This window comes from Saccopteryx bilineata, chromosome 2 (assembly GCF_036850765.1).
Source record: "Saccopteryx bilineata isolate mSacBil1 chromosome 2, mSacBil1_pri_phased_curated, whole genome shotgun sequence".
In the NCBI taxonomy this organism is placed as follows: Eukaryota; Metazoa; Chordata; class Mammalia; order Chiroptera; family Emballonuridae; genus Saccopteryx; species Saccopteryx bilineata.
Genome location: NC_089491.1, coordinates 38875069 through 38892377, shown reverse-complemented (window position 1 = coordinate 38892377; position 17309 = coordinate 38875069). Strand labels below are relative to the sequence as shown.

At 43.2% G+C, this 17309-nt stretch overlaps 1 protein-coding gene across 1 annotated transcript; it reads right to left on the bottom strand.

Moving 5' to 3' along the window:
- Positions 1–6755: 6755 nt before the first annotated feature.
- CCL21 (C-C motif chemokine ligand 21) lies at positions 6756–7905 on the bottom strand. The gene is made up of 4 exons (XM_066256864.1): positions 7762–7905; positions 7541–7661; positions 7280–7453; positions 6756–7199 (listed from the first exon to the last, which is right to left on the bottom strand). Exons 1-4 carry the CDS (start codon positions 7826–7828, stop codon positions 7166–7168), a joined length of 396 nt encoding a protein of 131 aa, XP_066112961.1. The 5' UTR covers positions 7829–7905; the 3' UTR covers positions 6756–7165.
- Positions 7906–17309: the final 9404 nt, after the last annotated feature.

Genomic DNA, 17309 nt, shown 5'->3' with positions numbered 1-17309 from the left:
TTCAAGTCCCTAGAGGAGAGGCTGGGAGGCAGAATTGGAATTCTTCCACTTGAACTCGACGACCAACCAAAGCTGGGCAAATGAATGTAGATAAAAGTGAACAAGTAGAGGGCTAACTAAGAGAGAAATGATTCTGAATTCTACAGAAATCTAAGGATTTGGTTATCTGGTCTTCACTAGGACTTTACTCTGTGAGATGTTCAGGTTGCATTAAAACACCCTGGTGGATAGAAGGTGACAGAAGACAATTTGACTTTGGGGGAGGGGTATACAGCACAATCAAATGTCAAAATAATCTGGAGATGTTTTCTCTCAACATAGGTACCCTGATTTATCAATGTCACTGCATTAAATTTAATAATAAACAAAACAAGCCTGACCTGTGGTGGTGCAGTGGATAAAGCCTTGACCTGGAATGCTGAGGTTGCCGGTTCAAAACCCTGGGCTTGCCCGGTTAAGGCACATATGGGAGTTGAAGCTTCCTGCTCCTCCCCCCTTCTCTCTCTCTCTCTCCTCTAAAATGAATAAATAAATAAAAATAATTAAAAATAATAAATGAAACACAACAAAAAAACAAAACACCCTGGTGATCTTGCATCCAAGAGTTGGTCAGAGGAATATTTATTTTTATTTTTTTTCTTTCTTTTTTAAATTGATTTTTAGAGAGAGAGAGAGAGAGAGAGAGAGAGGAGAAGTGGGAAACATCAACTTGTAGTAGCTGCTTCTCATATGTGCCTTGACCTGGGCAAGCCCAGGGCCCCGAATCTGCAACCCCAGCATTCCAAGTCTACGCTGCATTCACTGTGCCACCACAGGCCAGGCAGTCAGTGGGATATTTCATTATGGGTGATTGGATTCCAAGAACCCATTGCTCTCATTCTGGGTTGGTTGTACAGTTACCTTTTTTTTTTTTTTTTTTGTATTTTTCTGAAGCTGGAAACGGGGAGAGACAGTCAGACTCCCGCATGCGCCCGATCGGGATCCACCCGGCACGCCCACCAGGGGGCGACGCTCTGCCCACCAGGGGGCGATGCTCTGCCCCTCCAGGGCGTCGCTCTGTTGCGACCAGAGCCACTCCAGCGCCTGGGGTAGAGGCCAAGGAGCCATCCCCAGCGCCCGGGCCATCTTTGCTCCAATGGAGCCTTGCCGCAGGAGGGGAAGAGAGAGACAGAGAGGAAGGAGAGGGGGAGGGGTGGAGAAGCAGATGGGCGCCTCTCCTGTGTGCCCTGGCCGGGAATCGAACCGGGGACTTCTGCACGCCAGGCCGACGCTCTACCACTGAGCCAACCGCCCAGGGCCTGTACAGTTAACTTTAATCATTAATCCTGTTGGGAGACTGGGATAGTCTAGTTAATAAAACAATAAGATTAATGGAGAGGACTGATCGGGCGGTGGCGCAGTGGATGGAGCATCGGACTGGGATGCGGAGGGCCTGGGTTCAGGACCCCAAGGTTACCAGCTTGAGTGTGGGCTCATCTGGTTTGGGCAAGGGTCACCAGCTTGAGCCCAGGGTTGCTGGCTCGAGAAGGGGGTACCTCAGTCTGCTGTAGCCCCCCGGTCAAGGCACATGTGAGAGAGCAATCAATGAACAACTAAAGTGTCACAATGAAAAACTGATGATGGATGCTTCTCATCTCTCTCCGTTCCTGTCTGTCCCTATCTGACTCTCTCTGTCTCTGTAAAAAAATAAAAATAAAAAAATAAATAAAATTAAAAAGATTAATGGAAAGAGCTCTCATTGAGCCCAATATGGATATATATATATATATATATATATATATATATTTTTTAGTGAGAGAGAAATAGACAGACAGAGACAGACAGAAAGAGAGAGAGATGAGAAACATCAGCTTGTAGTTGTGGTTTTTTTCTTTAGTTGTTCATTGATTGCTTCTCATACGTGTCTTGACCAGGGGGTTCCAGCTGAGCCAGTGACCCCTTACTCAAGCCAGTAACCTTTGAGCTCAAGCCAGTGACCATGGGTCATGTCTATGGTCCCATGCTCAAGCCAATGACCCTGCACTCAAGCTGCTGAGTCTGCCCTCAAGCCAGCGACCTCGGGATTTTGAATCTGGGTCCTCAGCATCCCAGGTCAATGCTCTACCCACTGTGCCACCACCTGATCAAGCATAGGTTACTAGTTTTTAATTAATTGTGTTATATCTAAGCTAACACCAAAATAATATGAGACACTACGTGATTTTTCTTTAATTTGGAAGAACATACAGAACCTTTGAGGGTGTCAGAGACATCATTTTAAGTATCAGTTATACTTATTTAGGAATACAGAGGTACCAGATAATGGAAATGTCTAATAATGCTGCTCATACATGAGTCCCAAATTGAATGATCCCAAGCAGAACATCCTGCAGCTACATATAAAAATGCTGTCTTCAGTTGTGGTACAAGCATCTTAAATTCTCAACATTATTGTTATCGAGTTACTTCCTTTTGCATATTGTCTACTTCTAATCCAAAAGCACTTGATATTTCTACCCAGGATAACATCTACATATAAACTGAAACGTTTGGCCTCCACTTCCTTCTGTTCTCTTTAATCTGTTTCCAGCTTATTGGCTGAGAGTTGCACCTGCCCAGGGACCTCTCCTGCAGAGTGTGTCTCTGCAGACAGTGTTGCATTAAAGAAGGTCATTGCTGGACTTTCATTCTGAAGATGATTTTCAAAATGGAGCAAAGCTGGCTATATAGCTTGCTTTTAGCCACAGATAGAGAAGTACAGCTTAAAAGTTACTTGACCCATAAGCAAGGTGCTTACCAAGAAATCAGGGTTCAGCCTGACCAGGTGGTGGGGCAGTGGATAGAGCGTCGGACTGGGATGCGGAAGGACCCAGGTTCGAGACCCCGAGGTCGCCAGCTTGAGCGCGGGCTCATCTGGCTTGAGCAAAAAGCTCACCAGCTTAGACCCAAGGTCGCTGGCTCGAGCAAGGGGTTACTCGGTCTGCTGAAGGCCCGCGGTCAAGGCACATGTGAGAAAGCAATCAATGAACAACTAAGAAGTCGCAACGCGCAATGAGAAACTAATGATTGATGCTTCTCATCTCTCTCCGTTCCTGTCTGTCTGTCCCTGTCTATCTCTGCCTCTGTAAAAAATAAATAAATAAATAAATAAATAAATAAATAAATAAATAAATAAATAGAAATCAAGGTTCATTTTGTTGAAGAGACATTCAGAACTTGTAGGAATCATCAGTAGATTGCTAAGAACAATGGTAATATTGTTACTTTTATGGATTTTGCTTTTCTGAGTTTAGTTTAAAAAATAACTTTGTTTTTTTGCCTGACCTGTGGAAGCGCAGTGGATAAAATGTTGGCCTGAAACGCTGAGGTTGCCAGTTTGTAAACCCTGGGCTTGCCGGGTCAAAGCACACATAGGAGTTGATGCTTCCTGCTCCTGTCCTTCTCTTTCTTTCACTCTTTCTCCCCCATCTCTAAAAAGGAATAATAATAATAGTAATAATAATAATAAAGTAACTTGTTTTTAGTTTGTCCCAGGGAATTGAAACTTGAAAATATCCGTATCCTGCTTAGTTTTTTTGGTAGATTACACAATGTTTAAATTATTTGTTAGAGGAGATGCATGTTCTCCATTTATTAATGCATTGCAAACCAATTTAACTGACACGTGTCAGGAAAAATTTTTCTAGTTTAATATGTAAGCTAAAAATCTTATTTTTTATATTTAGTGCCCAATCCCTCTTATATTGTTTAAAATTAGCCGGCAGATATTTTCCCTCATTTCCATGGGCTCTTGCAAGATAAACAGACAGTGAAATAGATAAACAGAATAAAAAACAAACAATAAATTTTAAAAATTGAAAATCATTTTGTTTCCATGTTTGTCCTCAGAATTTGTGTTTTGTCTTTCTGACTTTTTGATGTCAAAATAGATGAGACTGTATTTATGAAGAATAAATTCAAATCATAGTCTTCATTTTTGGCAATGAATAAAGATAAAATTATTTCTATGGTTACAGAACATGTTGAATTATCTAGGAAATTATCCTTGCAAGGAATTAAAAGGTTACTGTATTTAAAAAGGAAAGAAAAATATTGAGGCTTTGATAATGGCAAATAGAGGTATTTTTTAAAAAAGAAAAATGTTTAAGAGTTTTAAGAAAAACAAAAAGCTGAGTGACAAAGGAAAAATAAGCATAATACATGACTTTGCTCTTCAGTGAATGACATTTACATGATCATAATAATGTAAATTCTGATCATGATCTAAATAGAATGGTATAACTATACTTAGAGGATATGGTGATAGAAGGGTTGGTAAGAGAGCTAAATTTCTATTTTTTATGCTACATGATCAATTGGTAATGTTTAAAATCGATAAATCAAGAAACAGAGATTTAGACATATGTTCACATAGTATTCAGACATATGGCAATAACACCTTAAAAGAAGTAGCTTAAAAGTTAAAAATTGCAGAGATGGACTACTTAGCCTTTTGGTATTTTAAAAATATGAGTGTGTATTATTTGATTTTTAAAAATCATGCATTTTACAGAAAAAAAGAACAGGGCAACATAATCAGAGGTGAAGGCAGACAAGGAGAATGACTACTCATTCTCTGATGGAATAAATAGCATACTGCATGCCTACTCAGGGATAGGCTTGAGGCAAATACCAGACATGCTAGTGTGGCAGGGTAATTTGTTCAGCTTATGTTTTTCTTTTCTCTTTAGAGCAAGCAAGGGTTTTGGCAGGGCTGAGAGTAGAGGCATCCTGATGTCAAGGGCCCTTCTGCCTTCATAGAAGTCAAAAGCAAATCTGGGAAGAGGTTATACTCTGAAAGGGTTGGGGACAGGGAGGGTTTGGAGAGAGATTTTTTAAGACAGTGGAGAGGATTAATATCTAAGTCAAGTCTGTGTAAGCAATGGGTTCTAGTCCCTGGCTATGATGGAGCACGTGGCAGGACCAAAGTCGATGGCTCTGGGGTGTAGCTGGGGAGACCAAGTCCAACCCCAGAGGTTCTCATGACTAAATTCCCATGTCTCAAAAGAAAAGCTAAGAGTTTAAAAGACCAGGATCTGGATGGTCATACCTGCTAGATTCACAGGGGCCACAGCATTCACTGGTGAGATTGGTGTCCAGTGATAACATGGGGTAAGGGGCAGATAAGGAGCATCCTGGTGCCTCAGTCTTATGACTTTTGCACAGCCCGTGGTAGGTGGCATCCCAAGAGTGCCTGATGTTGAATCATTAGTGCTCTGGTGCAGGGGTTTGGAGTAGGAATCAAGTTCACTGAAAACTACTGCAATTTAAAATGCAGAAACTCTTGCACATCTGTATTTGTATACTAATATCACACCTGCTGCAGGAGGATAGGTAGGCAGGAGTCCCTGTCTTTACCTGCCTCAGGAGGAGCAGACAGCCTACACTTTAAAAGACTTTATGATAAGTGGCGAGTGCTGTGTTATGCCTAGGTTCCCAGGTAAGGGAAAGGTGGGGGTGGGGGCAGCCACCTCCAGCTTCTTGCACCTTTCTCAAGATCTGTTCCCATCTTTCCCACATGGTCTGGTCCCATCTGATGATCCTCCCATTCCCTAACTGTGGTTGAAGGGAGAATAGGAGGGTTTCTCCTCTGAGGAGGGAAAGGTAGAGGAGAGCCAGGCAGGCTTCTTTGTGGAGAACAGCCTAATTTACATGCCACAGGAGACTTAGTCCTTGGTTATCAAGAGATGAGAGACTAAAGTACCCTGGGACCCAGCCAGGGGAGAAAAGAGACAAGAAGAGAAGTAGAGAAGTGGAGGCCTGACCAGGTGGTGACGCAGTGGATAGAGCCTTGGACTGGGATGCCGAGGACCGAGGTTCGAGACCCCAAGATTGCCAGCTTGAGCAAAAAGCTCACCAGCTTGGACCCAAGGTCGCTGGCTCCAGCAAGGGGTTACTCAGTCTGCTGAAGGCCCGCGGTCAAGGCACATATGAGAAAGCAGTCAATGAACAACTAAGGTGTCGCAATGCACAACAAAAAACTAATGATTGATGCTTCTTATCTCTCCGTTCGTGTCTGTCTATCCCTGTCTCTGACTCTGTCTCTGTAAAAAAAACCAAAAAAAAAAAAAAAAAAAAAAAAAAAAAAGGAGAGAGAAGGGGAGGAGACTTTTTTTATTGGAAGGAAACTGAGGGAGTCAAGAAGCCCAGATAAGAATAGAGAACACACAGCTGCAATAAATGAGGAAAGAGGCAGAGACAGGGACTCCACTTTATTAATCAGGACAAAAAGGACTCCGTTTGGGTTTTTGTGAGGGAAGTGGGCTTTGAAGGGCTCCCAGGGCTGGAACTCTGCATAGGGTAGGTTTCAGTAGATGTGTGTTTGCCTGTATTCCATGTGGGTCCAGGCTCCAGGCTCACTCTTGAGGACCCTCCCAAAGAGGTATTTGGAGGTTTGTGTTCAGTAGGTCCCAAGGAGAGGGGAGGGAGTCATTGATAGAGCTAGGAGTGAGAGAATGCCGGACGTTATCAGGGAAGAGATCTTTTCAGGGTCTTGGAGGCCTGCGGAGTCATTGGGGATATGTATTCTAGGTCTAACATCTCTTTAATGGCAAGAATTTCTCAGAGACCAGGAGTAGCCTAGGTCCCACCTTACCCATCAACTTCTCTTCTACTGCCCACAGGTCTGGGCACCTGGGAGGGGAGAAAGCTCTTAGGGTAGGTGAGAACATAGAACTAGCTAGCCTGAGCTCTGGACCCTACCCCTTAGTGACACTGCTTCCCTATGGACACAAAGACACAGGAACAGATACTTAAGTGGGACACCATGACAGCTCTTTATTCTGCTTATGTATAAATCATATTTATACGGAAGAGGTGGGGTGTAGCGGGGGAGCAGGGTCAAGTCCAGGGTCCTGGGTGACCTTTCCTCAGAGGAGACAGTCCTGCTGCCTCCTCTCACACTTCCTCCTCTGCCGCTCTGGGCCTGGCCTGGTGTGAGCAGCAGCCATGTGGGTGGGGCTGGAGGTACAGAAGGGATGGCTGAAGCAGGAGAAGGGGTGAGGCAAGATCAGCAAGGGGGGGGGGGAGCCTGCTCTGGGGCCCCTGAGTCCTCCCTGTCTCCTAGCTTGCTTCTTGCCCCTGGATTGGGGGTCCAAACCCTGGTTAGGCTGATGGAGGTCTCCTGGGCTCCAGGCTAGTCACTGGGCTATGGCCCTTTTGGGGTCTGCGGCTGTTCAGTCCTGGGAGGAGAGAAGAGGGCTTAGAAGGATTGATGGTGGCTTTTCTTCACTTCCCTCCCCTGTCCCTTCAGCTTGCTCACCTCTTACAGCCTTTGGAGCCCCTTCCCTTCTTTCCAGACTTGTCCTTCTTACAGCGTTGGACGGCTTTCCGTGGTGGTGGCGGTGACTTGTCTAGATGCTCCATCAGCTCCTGCACCCAGGCCACCTTAGGGTCTGCACATAGTTCTGGCTGAGAGCGCTTCCGAGGTGAGAACCTGGGGTCGGGTGTTAGCAAGTCTGTCCTAGTCATGCCCACCATGCCCAACCCACTCAGCTGCAACCACCCCCTTGCACCAACTCACAGGATAGCCTGGATGGGACAGTCCGAGCTTAGCTCCTGCTTCCGGTAGCTGCGGACAACCGAGGCAGGAATCTTCCTTAGGCTGTATGTGAGGCAACAGTCCTGTGCCCCTCCATCACTGCCTGCAGGGTGGGGTTCACAGGGAGCCAGCGGCTACTTACATGTTCCCTACCAGGCCTCTCCAACCCTTTCCCCCCTCCTAGGCAGCTCCCTTCTTGATACCTTGGGTCCGGGTGATGCAGAAGGCCAGGACCAGGACAAGGAGGCTGAAAGCCAGTGACCGAGCCATGGCTGTGGTGAGGGTGAGGCCAGAGTTGTGGGTGAGGGGGACAGCCGCAAGTTGGGGGTCCTGGAATGTGTGGGCTTGGGACTGGTCTGCTGCCTATTTATGCAGCCGATCTCTTTCACTTCCTCTTTCCTTTTCCTTCCTGTGGCACACAGCCAGTCACCAAGCTGCCTGTTAACTTTATTTTTTTATTATTATTTATTCATTTAATTATTGATCACTTTTAAGAGAGAGGACAGGGGGGAGAGAGAGAGACATTCAGTTGTTGTTTCATTCACTCATGCATTCATTGGTTAATTTTTAAAAAATGTTTATTGTATTGATTTTAGAGAGAGAGAGAGGAAGAGAGAAGGAGGAGACAGCAACATCGATCTGCTCCTGCATGTGCCCTGACCAGGGACCGAACCGACAACCTTGGCATGTTGGGATGATGACCCAAACACCTGAGCACCTGGCCAGGGCCTTGTGATTCCTTCTCTCTGTGCTTCCAGCTCCATGAACTCCCCCTTGTCCAGTAGGCTGAGGACTGTTCCTAAAATGTGAATCTGGTTATTAAATTGTAAGAGTTCTTTATACATTCTGGATAATGGACCCTTATCAGTTATATGATTTGCCCATTCTATGGATTGTCTTTTAACATTTTTGATAGTGTCCTTTGATGCACAAAATTTAAAATTTTTGAAGTCTAGTTTACCTGTTTATTTTTGTTGTTGTTATTGTTGCCTCTGCTTTAGGAGTCATATTTAAGAAACCATTGCCAAATCCAAGGCCATGAAGATTTCCTCTGTTTTTCCTCCAGCTTTACTGAGATATAGTTGATGAATAAAACTGTATATATTTAAAGTGTACAATGTGATGATTTTATATATATATATATATACACACATTGTGAAATAATTACTGCAATCAAGATAATTAAACATCTCTATTACTTCACATAGTTACCTTTTCTGTGTGTGTGGTGAGAATGTTCAAGATCTACTTTCCTAGAAAATTTAGCATACAGGACTGTTATCAACTAAAGTCACCGTACTGTACATTCAATTCTCAGAACTCATTTATCTTACAACTAGAATTTTATGCACTTTGACCAACATCTCTCCATTTTCTCCACTGTACAGACCCCGGCAACCACCATTCTATTTTGTTTCTAAGTGTTTGAATTTTTTTTAATTCCACATATAAATGATACTGTACAGTATAGGGTCCTTGGGTTTCGACAGTTTCGACATATGACATTTTGAGTTTATGACGCTCACTACCATAAAACCTCTAAAAAATTGAGACGTGAGTGTTTCTGCTTATGCCGTTAGCATTGTACTATTTTTTTACACTCACTTTTTGTGATTTTTTCTGTTGCTACAGTACAGTGTATGAAATAGTATATTTATTTCCTTTTCCTTTTTCTTTGTCTTAGTTGTGTTTTTATGTTCTAGATTATGATTTTACAACTGTGTTAGGATAGGCTAGTGACTTAGGCTAGGGTGTGTTTCAACTTACGCCAAATTCAGGTTACATCACTGTTGTAAGAACGAAAGTGTGTCGTAACCTAAGGACTCCCTGTATTTGGATTTCTTTGTCTGGCTTATTTCACTTAGCATAATGCCCTCCATGTTCATTCATGTTGTCACAAATGGCAGGATTTCTCTCTTTTTAAAAGCTGAATAATATAGCACTTTATATATATATACTACATTTTCTTTAATTCTTCATCCATTGAGAGACACTTAGGTTGTTTCCATAGCTTAGCTATTCTGAGTAATGCTGCAATGAACAAGGGAATATGGCCATCACTTTGAGGTAACGATTTCATTTCCTTTGGCTATACACCCAGAAGTGGGATTGCTGGATCATATGGGAATTCTATTTTTAATTCTCTTTTTATTTTTATTTGTTCATTTTTAGAAAGAGAGGAGAAAGAGCAAGAGAGAGAGACAGAGAGAAGGAGGTCGGAGCAGAAAGCATCAACTCCCATATGTGCCTTAACCAGGCAAGCCCAGGGTTGTGAACTGGCGACTTCAGTGTTCCAGGTCGATGCTTTATTCACTGTGCCACCACAGGGCAGGCTATTTTTAATTTTTTTGAGAAAACCTCATCCTGTTTTTCATAATGATTGTACTCATTTACATTCTTATCAACAATAATAAGGGTTCTTCTTTCTTCCCATGTGTAAGGCCAGTATCCATAGCCACCATCATAGCAGCCTGGCCCATTCAGGTTCACATTAGATTTGGACAGATGGTAATGAAACAATGGAGCCAAGAACTGGTGGGCCATCATCTTTAATCCTAGCTTGCACCTAGCAGTCAAGTAAAAACACACACTGGGCTCCAAAACCCATTCATTCAGTGCTCACAAAGCTACTGACTTATCCAAGTTTCCTAGAATCAAAGTTTTCTAGCTCACCAGCCTTATTCACCTTTGTTCCCCATCTCCTTCTCTCTGCACAAACTGGCTTCTTCAACTCTCCACCATCTTGGATGCTTCTCCTGGCATCCCCCACGTGGCCTCTCTCTGCTCCCCTCTCTGCTCTGTCCTCTCATGCTAATTTCAGGAACCAAGAGAGCAAGCTCCCGGTCTGCCCCACTTTATAGTGCAGAAATCAAAACCTTTAATCCGCCCTGGCCGGTTGGTTCAGTGGTAGAGCGTTGGCCTGGTGTGCAGGAGTCCCAGGTTCGATTCCCGGCCAGGGCACACAGGAGAAGCGCCCATCTTCTCCCCCACCCCCCTCCTTCCTCTCTGTCTCTCTCTTCCCCTCCCGCAGCCGAGGCTCCATTGGAGCAAAGATGGTCCGGGCGCTGAGGATGGTTCTATGGCCTCTGCCTCAGGCACTAGAATGGCTCTGGTTGCAACAGAGCAGCATCCCAGATGGGCAGAGCATCGCCCCCTTTTGGGCATGCCGGTGGGTCCCGGTCGGGCGCATGCGAGAGTCTGTCTGACTGCCTCCCCGTTTCCAACTTCAGAAAAATACAAAAACAAACAAACAACAACAACAAAAAACCCCTTCAATCCAATGTACAAAATAGGGAAGTCTCTAATACAAAGTCACTTCTCTGAGGCATGATGGGATTGTACCACCCCACATCAAAAAGGGTGGGAAAGGCTTAGTCCTAAAACCAAGCCCCAGGCTACAAGGATCCTGCCTGCCCACAGCCCGCCCCCAACACACATTAATATCACCTGGGCGACAGGTTTCCTCTTGGGCAGCGCCATCTTTAACAAAGTGAGCATAATTTATTTTATCTGCCCAACACCACGGTCTCTAACATTTGTTATCTCTTCAATTTTTTATAATTAGCCATTCTAACAGCTGTGAAGTGCTATTTCACTGTGGTTTTAATTTACATTTCCCTGATGATTAGTGATGTTGAGCATTTTTTTATATACCTGTTGGCCATTTGTGTATTTTATTTCAAGAACTGCCTATTCAGGTCTTTTGCCCATTTTTATATAATAAAAAAACCTGATTTTTAAATTTAAGATATTTCAATTCAACTCTACAAAAGTTTTAAAATATCTTTAAAATGTTCAGGTCTTATGTATCTGTACTTTTCATCTCATGACTATTTTGTAACTATCACATTTGTATTTTTTAAAATAACTGATCTTTATTAAAAAATTATTTATAGACCTTGGAGAGAGAGAGAGGAAGGGAGAGAGAAGCATTTGTCAGGGGAACAATGACTACTTGGAGACCACATGGAGTGCACCGGGCGACCTAGGGGAGACCACTGCATAATCCCCTATACAGGTTTCATGAGACAGCCCCAACCCCCAGTCCTTATGGGTACTTATTAATACAGACAGAATAGAAGCAGAGAAGAGAATGAGGAGGCCAGGAAGGAGAATATCTTTAGAGCAGATAAAAGGGCTCAAATATTCCCACCTATTGATTAATCAAAACTGATAATTCTACCCCTGCTATGCTGCATTCAGTGCAGTACTGCATTCAGTACTTTTGTCAGTAAAGCCACTGTGGCTTTTGCCTCAGGGCACTGGACTCTGTCCCTGCTCATGTTCCTATTCAGGGACTCTACATCTCCCCCTCTTTTGTTTGAGCTGTCTAATAACGGTACAAATCTTCAATTGATTCGGGAGGACATTTTTCTACAGGTGGTGGTAGTTGCAGTGGAAAGGTGAAGGGCAAGCATAGAGCAAAACAGGTTTTAAGGGGTCACAGGCATGCCTGTATTTTGCAAAACTTCTTCAGCATGCCTGGTCAGACACTTCAAAGCACCCCTGGTGATCTGAGGTGCTCCTTGAGTGCTTGGGAACGAATTAGGTCATCTCCTTTTTTTCAGGTTCATTAATGAAGGTGGATTCACTATCAGCTTCAGGACCTCTGGAACGGGATTGCTTCCTAGGGGCTAATGCCAACTCATGATAAAGCTTCATGTTACTCACTGGTATCCAAAGAGGATCTGTTGATGACAAATTACAGCATACCTTTGTCCCCAGGTTAGCAATTTGACCGGACCCTGCCACTCAGGACTAGCTAATACATCCCAGTACAACACTAGAGGCTTAGGTTGGTTTTTTTTTTTTTTTTTTTCTGAAGTTGGAAACGGGGAGAGACAGTCAGACAGACTCCCGCATGCGCCCAACCGGGATCCACCCGGCACGCCCACCAGGGGCGATGCTCTGCCTCTCCGGGGAGTCGCTCTGCTGCGACCAGAGCCACTCTAGCGCCTGGGGCAGAGGCCAAGGAGCCATCCCCAGCGCCCGGGCCATCTTTGCTCCAATGGAGCCTTGGCTGCGGGACAGGAAGAGAGAGACAGAGAGGAAGAAGAGGGGGAGGGGTGGAGAAGCAGATGGGCGCCTCTCCTGTGTGCCCTGGCCGGGAATCGAACCCGGGACTTCTGCATGCCAGGCCGACGCTCTACCACTGAGCCAACCGGCCAGGGCTAGGCTGTTTTTTGGCTGGTATAAAATGCCTCTCGGTTGCAGTAAATCCAAGTGAGGAAATGTTAACAAAATTAAGAGTAAAAAGAGCCTTATACAATTGTTCTTGTGGGGTGGGTCTGTCCTTCTGTTTGTGCAGTTAGTGCTTTAAAAGGCCATTGGCTTTTTCTGCAATACTGTACTGGTAAGTTTGGGTGAATTCCTCAAGCTCCTGAGGCCCCCAAGAATGTCCCAACGTTTCTTTCTGTTTTCCTTTCAGGACAATCTTTCTAAAGTCCTTCCTTCCTCTCCTTTTCTCACTTTTGCTCACTTTCTCAGTTCCTTCTCTTTTTGTTTCTTCCCTCTGTAACTTTCTTCTCTATTCAGAAATAACCAGTTTTCAGAACAATTTACTTCTTTCATTTTCCTTTCAAAAGTACTCCATACCTTATACCTTTAATCATTAAAACCATATAATTTCATTCCAATTAATCAGAATTCTCAATTTCCAAAAACCTTAATTTTGGTCAAATAAGTTTGTAAATATGATTTTTATGTTTGCTCGCTTATAGTTTGTATTGGGGGCTGGGCAGCGAAGATATAGTGGTCTGCGAGGTTCCAAGTTGCCTTCCTGATTGGGAGGAACCATTGTCTTGCTAATGTTTACTGGAAGGGAGATTCTGCCCCCACCACTGAGAGGTGCAGGAAGATTCCTTTTTTTACTCCCTGATTCCTTGCTGCTTTTCTCTTGGCTTTTCTTGTGGCTTGCCTGTCTTGGTGAGACACCAATAAACAGAACGGCCCACCATCCTCCAGCTCTGCTGTTTCTTTACCGTCTGCCTGAATTCAATGAGAACCTGCATGAGAATGGCCACGTTGGCGGCGGCCCCTGGCCTTACACTTATCGGTAACTTTCTGTGAGGACTAAGTTAGTAATTAGCGTCAATGTAAGAAACACTTCCAAACCTGCTTACAGCGACAGAGAGAGAGTCAGAGAGAGGAATAGACAGACAGGAACAGAGAGATGAGAAGCATCAATTATTAGTTTTTCGTTGCGTATTGTGACACCTTAGTTGTTCATTGATTGCTTTCTCATGTGCCTTGGCCGTGGGCCTTCAGCAGACCAAGTAACCCCTTGCTGGAGCCAGTGACCTTGGGTTCAAGCTGGTGAGCTTTTGCTCAAACCAGATGAGCCCTTGCTCAAGCTGGCGACCTCAGGGTCTCGAACTTGTGTCCTTGGCATCCCAGTCCGACGTTTTATCCACTGCGCCACCGCCTGGTCAGACCAAACCTGTATGAATTTTTATGAGTTTATTTGAGCCAAACTGTCGACAATTGCCAGGAAGCAAAGTCTCAATAGATTGAGAAAATACTCCAGAAAATGGAAGTTTCACCACTTATTTTATACATCAGAATCAAAGGGAAGGCGTAAGGAGGTCACATGAAATTGATTGGTGATAGATTAGGCAGGCGAGAGAGAGTAAAGTGGTGTGGGGGAGATCTCTAGGATTGGGTAAAAACTAAAAGAGTAGCTACTGAAACTTTTTTTACATAAGGAGGCCCAAGATAAGTACGTTTATTAACATGATAATGTTGTAAAGTAGTGTACCTTAATTCCGCGGGTTTACGTAGAGACATCAAGGCAGGATACAGAAGAATTTTTAGGAGGAGATTTATTAATAAGCCAGCTGCATATGACTTACATGGAGTATAGCTAACCCACACCGTGTGTCCCAAAAATAGCCCTGCAGCTAGTTATATAGACTTGATCACATATAGGTTGGGGGAAAAAGAGAGGAAGCATGATACAATAATTAATTATTAACAAGCTTATAACATTCGTTTATAGCAATGGTAGTCAACCTGGTCCCTACCGCCCACTAGTGGGCGTTCCAGCTTTCATGGTGGATGGTAGTGGAACAACCAAAGTATAAATAAAAAGATAGATTTAACTATAGTAAGTTGTTTTATAAAGATTTATTCTGCCAAACTTAGCGAAAATCTGACATAAAGTACTTGGTAAGTAATTATTATTATATGCTTTAACTTGCTGTAACTCTGCTTTATAAATTTTATAAAGTTCCTTCCCTACTTTATAAATCACCATTACTGTGGAACCGGTGGGTGGTTAGAAAATTAAACTACTATCACAGATACAAAAGTGAGCGGTAGGTATAAAAAGTTGACTATCCCTGGTCTATAGGATCTATAAAAAACATTCCTACATATTAAAATTTACAAGGTAACACAATAATGATGTCACTCTACATATCAAAGACATTCACAAATGTTTTAGTGTCTATCTCCCCTCCCTTTGCCTAGAGGTATACATTACTCTCAGAACTCCAGGAAGGGAGAGTTAAAATCAGTGTAAGGTGGTATGTAAATATTGTCTCTTATTGAAAGGGAAAGGAAGTTCTTCAGATAACCTTTATTCTTTCAGAGAACTATAGTTAACTAGATTTGTCTTTGTAAGCCAGAAAGCTTCTGCATTCTTCTCCCTCCATTTTCCACAGAACAGAGGAACAAGAAGCCTGACTTTTCCTCTTTAAAATGGCGTTGCCAATACTAAGTTTTACAGTTCCTTGGCACCTTATCACATTAATAATAACAATGAAGCGATTTGTTGTTTCCTGGTCTGGTGGAATGCCTGCCTTGAGGGGGCAGATAAAAGATTACCCCTACATTTCAAAGGCATGTTATCAGGTACATTATTGTAGATGCAAAAGACAACAGACAGGTTTTAAAGCAAGCATTGACCTTAGTTCAGATAGAGAATAACTAATTCCCTAGGACATGACTACCCACCATAAACTGCTTTTAGTTAGAAAGGTTTGATTTAGACCATCCTGTGTTTACCTTAGTTCCCCGAGTTTGCAAGGTCGTTGTATAGGCTTTCCTTGAGCTTGTCGGGTTTGGTTTGTGGCCCCATCTTGATTTATTTAAAAAAGTGTTTTTTTGTCCACATCACCAATATTATATTGACACTTTTATGAACATATTTCAATACCTTTAGAACAGGTTCTTTCACTGGCAAACAAACATATTTGCAAAAGCTATAATAGAGATAACAAGAAGCTTAAACATTAAAAAAAAATCAGAAAAATACAGAATCTGGTCTAGTTTCTGATATTCACAACTGTGTTGTAGAGCCAGTAGCAGCGGCCACCATCACAGCAGCCTGTTCAATGCAGGTTCACATTTGATTCGGACAGACGGTAATGAAACAACAGAGCCAAGAACTGGTGGGCCATTAGCTTTAATCCTAGCTTGCAGCCGACAGGCGAGAAATACACACAGTGAGAAAATTATTCCCTTTCCATTCAGGGATCCCAAAGCCACTGATTCATCCGAGTATTCCTAGAATCAAAGGTTTCTACCTCACCAGTCTTATTCACCTCTGTTCCCCATCTCCTTCTCTCTGCACAAACTCTGCACAAACTGGCTTCTCCTTCAGAACTCTGCCATCTTGGCTGCTTCTCCTCTGCAATGCTAATTTCAGGAACTGAGAGAGTGAGCCCCTGGTCTGTCTCATTTTATAGTGTAGAAAATTAAAGCCTTTAAGTCAATATACAAATAAGGAAATCTCTGGTACAAAGTCACTTATCTGAGGCATAAATGGGATTCCTCATAAGAGTGCACCATACCACATCATGCAACAGTCAAGAGTGTGGAGAAAAGCTTAGTGTTGAGAAAATTTTAGGATTAAAAGGGTGGGAAAGGCTTAGTCTTAAAACTAAGCCTTAGGCTATAAGGACCCTGCCTGCTTATAGCTTGTCCTCCACATCCAATGCAAACTATAAGCCAAGGGTCCCCAAATCTTTTACACAGGGGGTCAGTTCACTGTCTCTCAGACTGTTGGAGGGCCAGACTATAAAAAAAAACAACTATGAACAAATCCCTATGCATATTGTACATATCTTATTTTAAAGTAAAAAAACAAAACAGGAACAAATACAATATTTAAAATAAAGAACAAGTAAATTTAAATCAACAAACTGACCAATATTTCAATGGGAACTATTGCTCCTCTCACTGACCACCAATGAAAGAGGTGCCCCTTCTGGAAGTGCGGTGGGGGCTGGATAAATGGCCTCAGGGGGCCGCATGCGGCCTGCGGGCCATAGTTTGGGAACCCCTGCTATAAGTGAGCAAACATATACATCATATTGCAAACTTATTTGACCCACATGTGTGTTAATGGATTTTACTGAAATATAATTTTCCCTAAAATTATCCTTAATTTTAAATTTTTTAAATTTTTTAATTTTTATGTGCCTTGACCGTGGGCCTTCAGCAGACCAAGTAACCCCTTGCTGGAGCCAGCGACGTTGGGCTCAAGCTGGTGAGCTCTTGCTCAAACCAGATGAGCCCTCGCTCAAGCTGGCGACCTCGGGGTCTCGAACCTGGGTCCTTCCGCATCCCAGTCCCACGCTCTATCCACTGCGCCACCACCTGGTCAGGCTATCCTTAATTTTTTAAGCCAAATTAATATTATCTTAATTACAGTATTAAGCCAAATTTTAACTTGGCCTGGTAATTTGAACAAACACAACAGGAATAACAATTGATCATATTGGCTTTTTACAATCTGCTTTGCTAG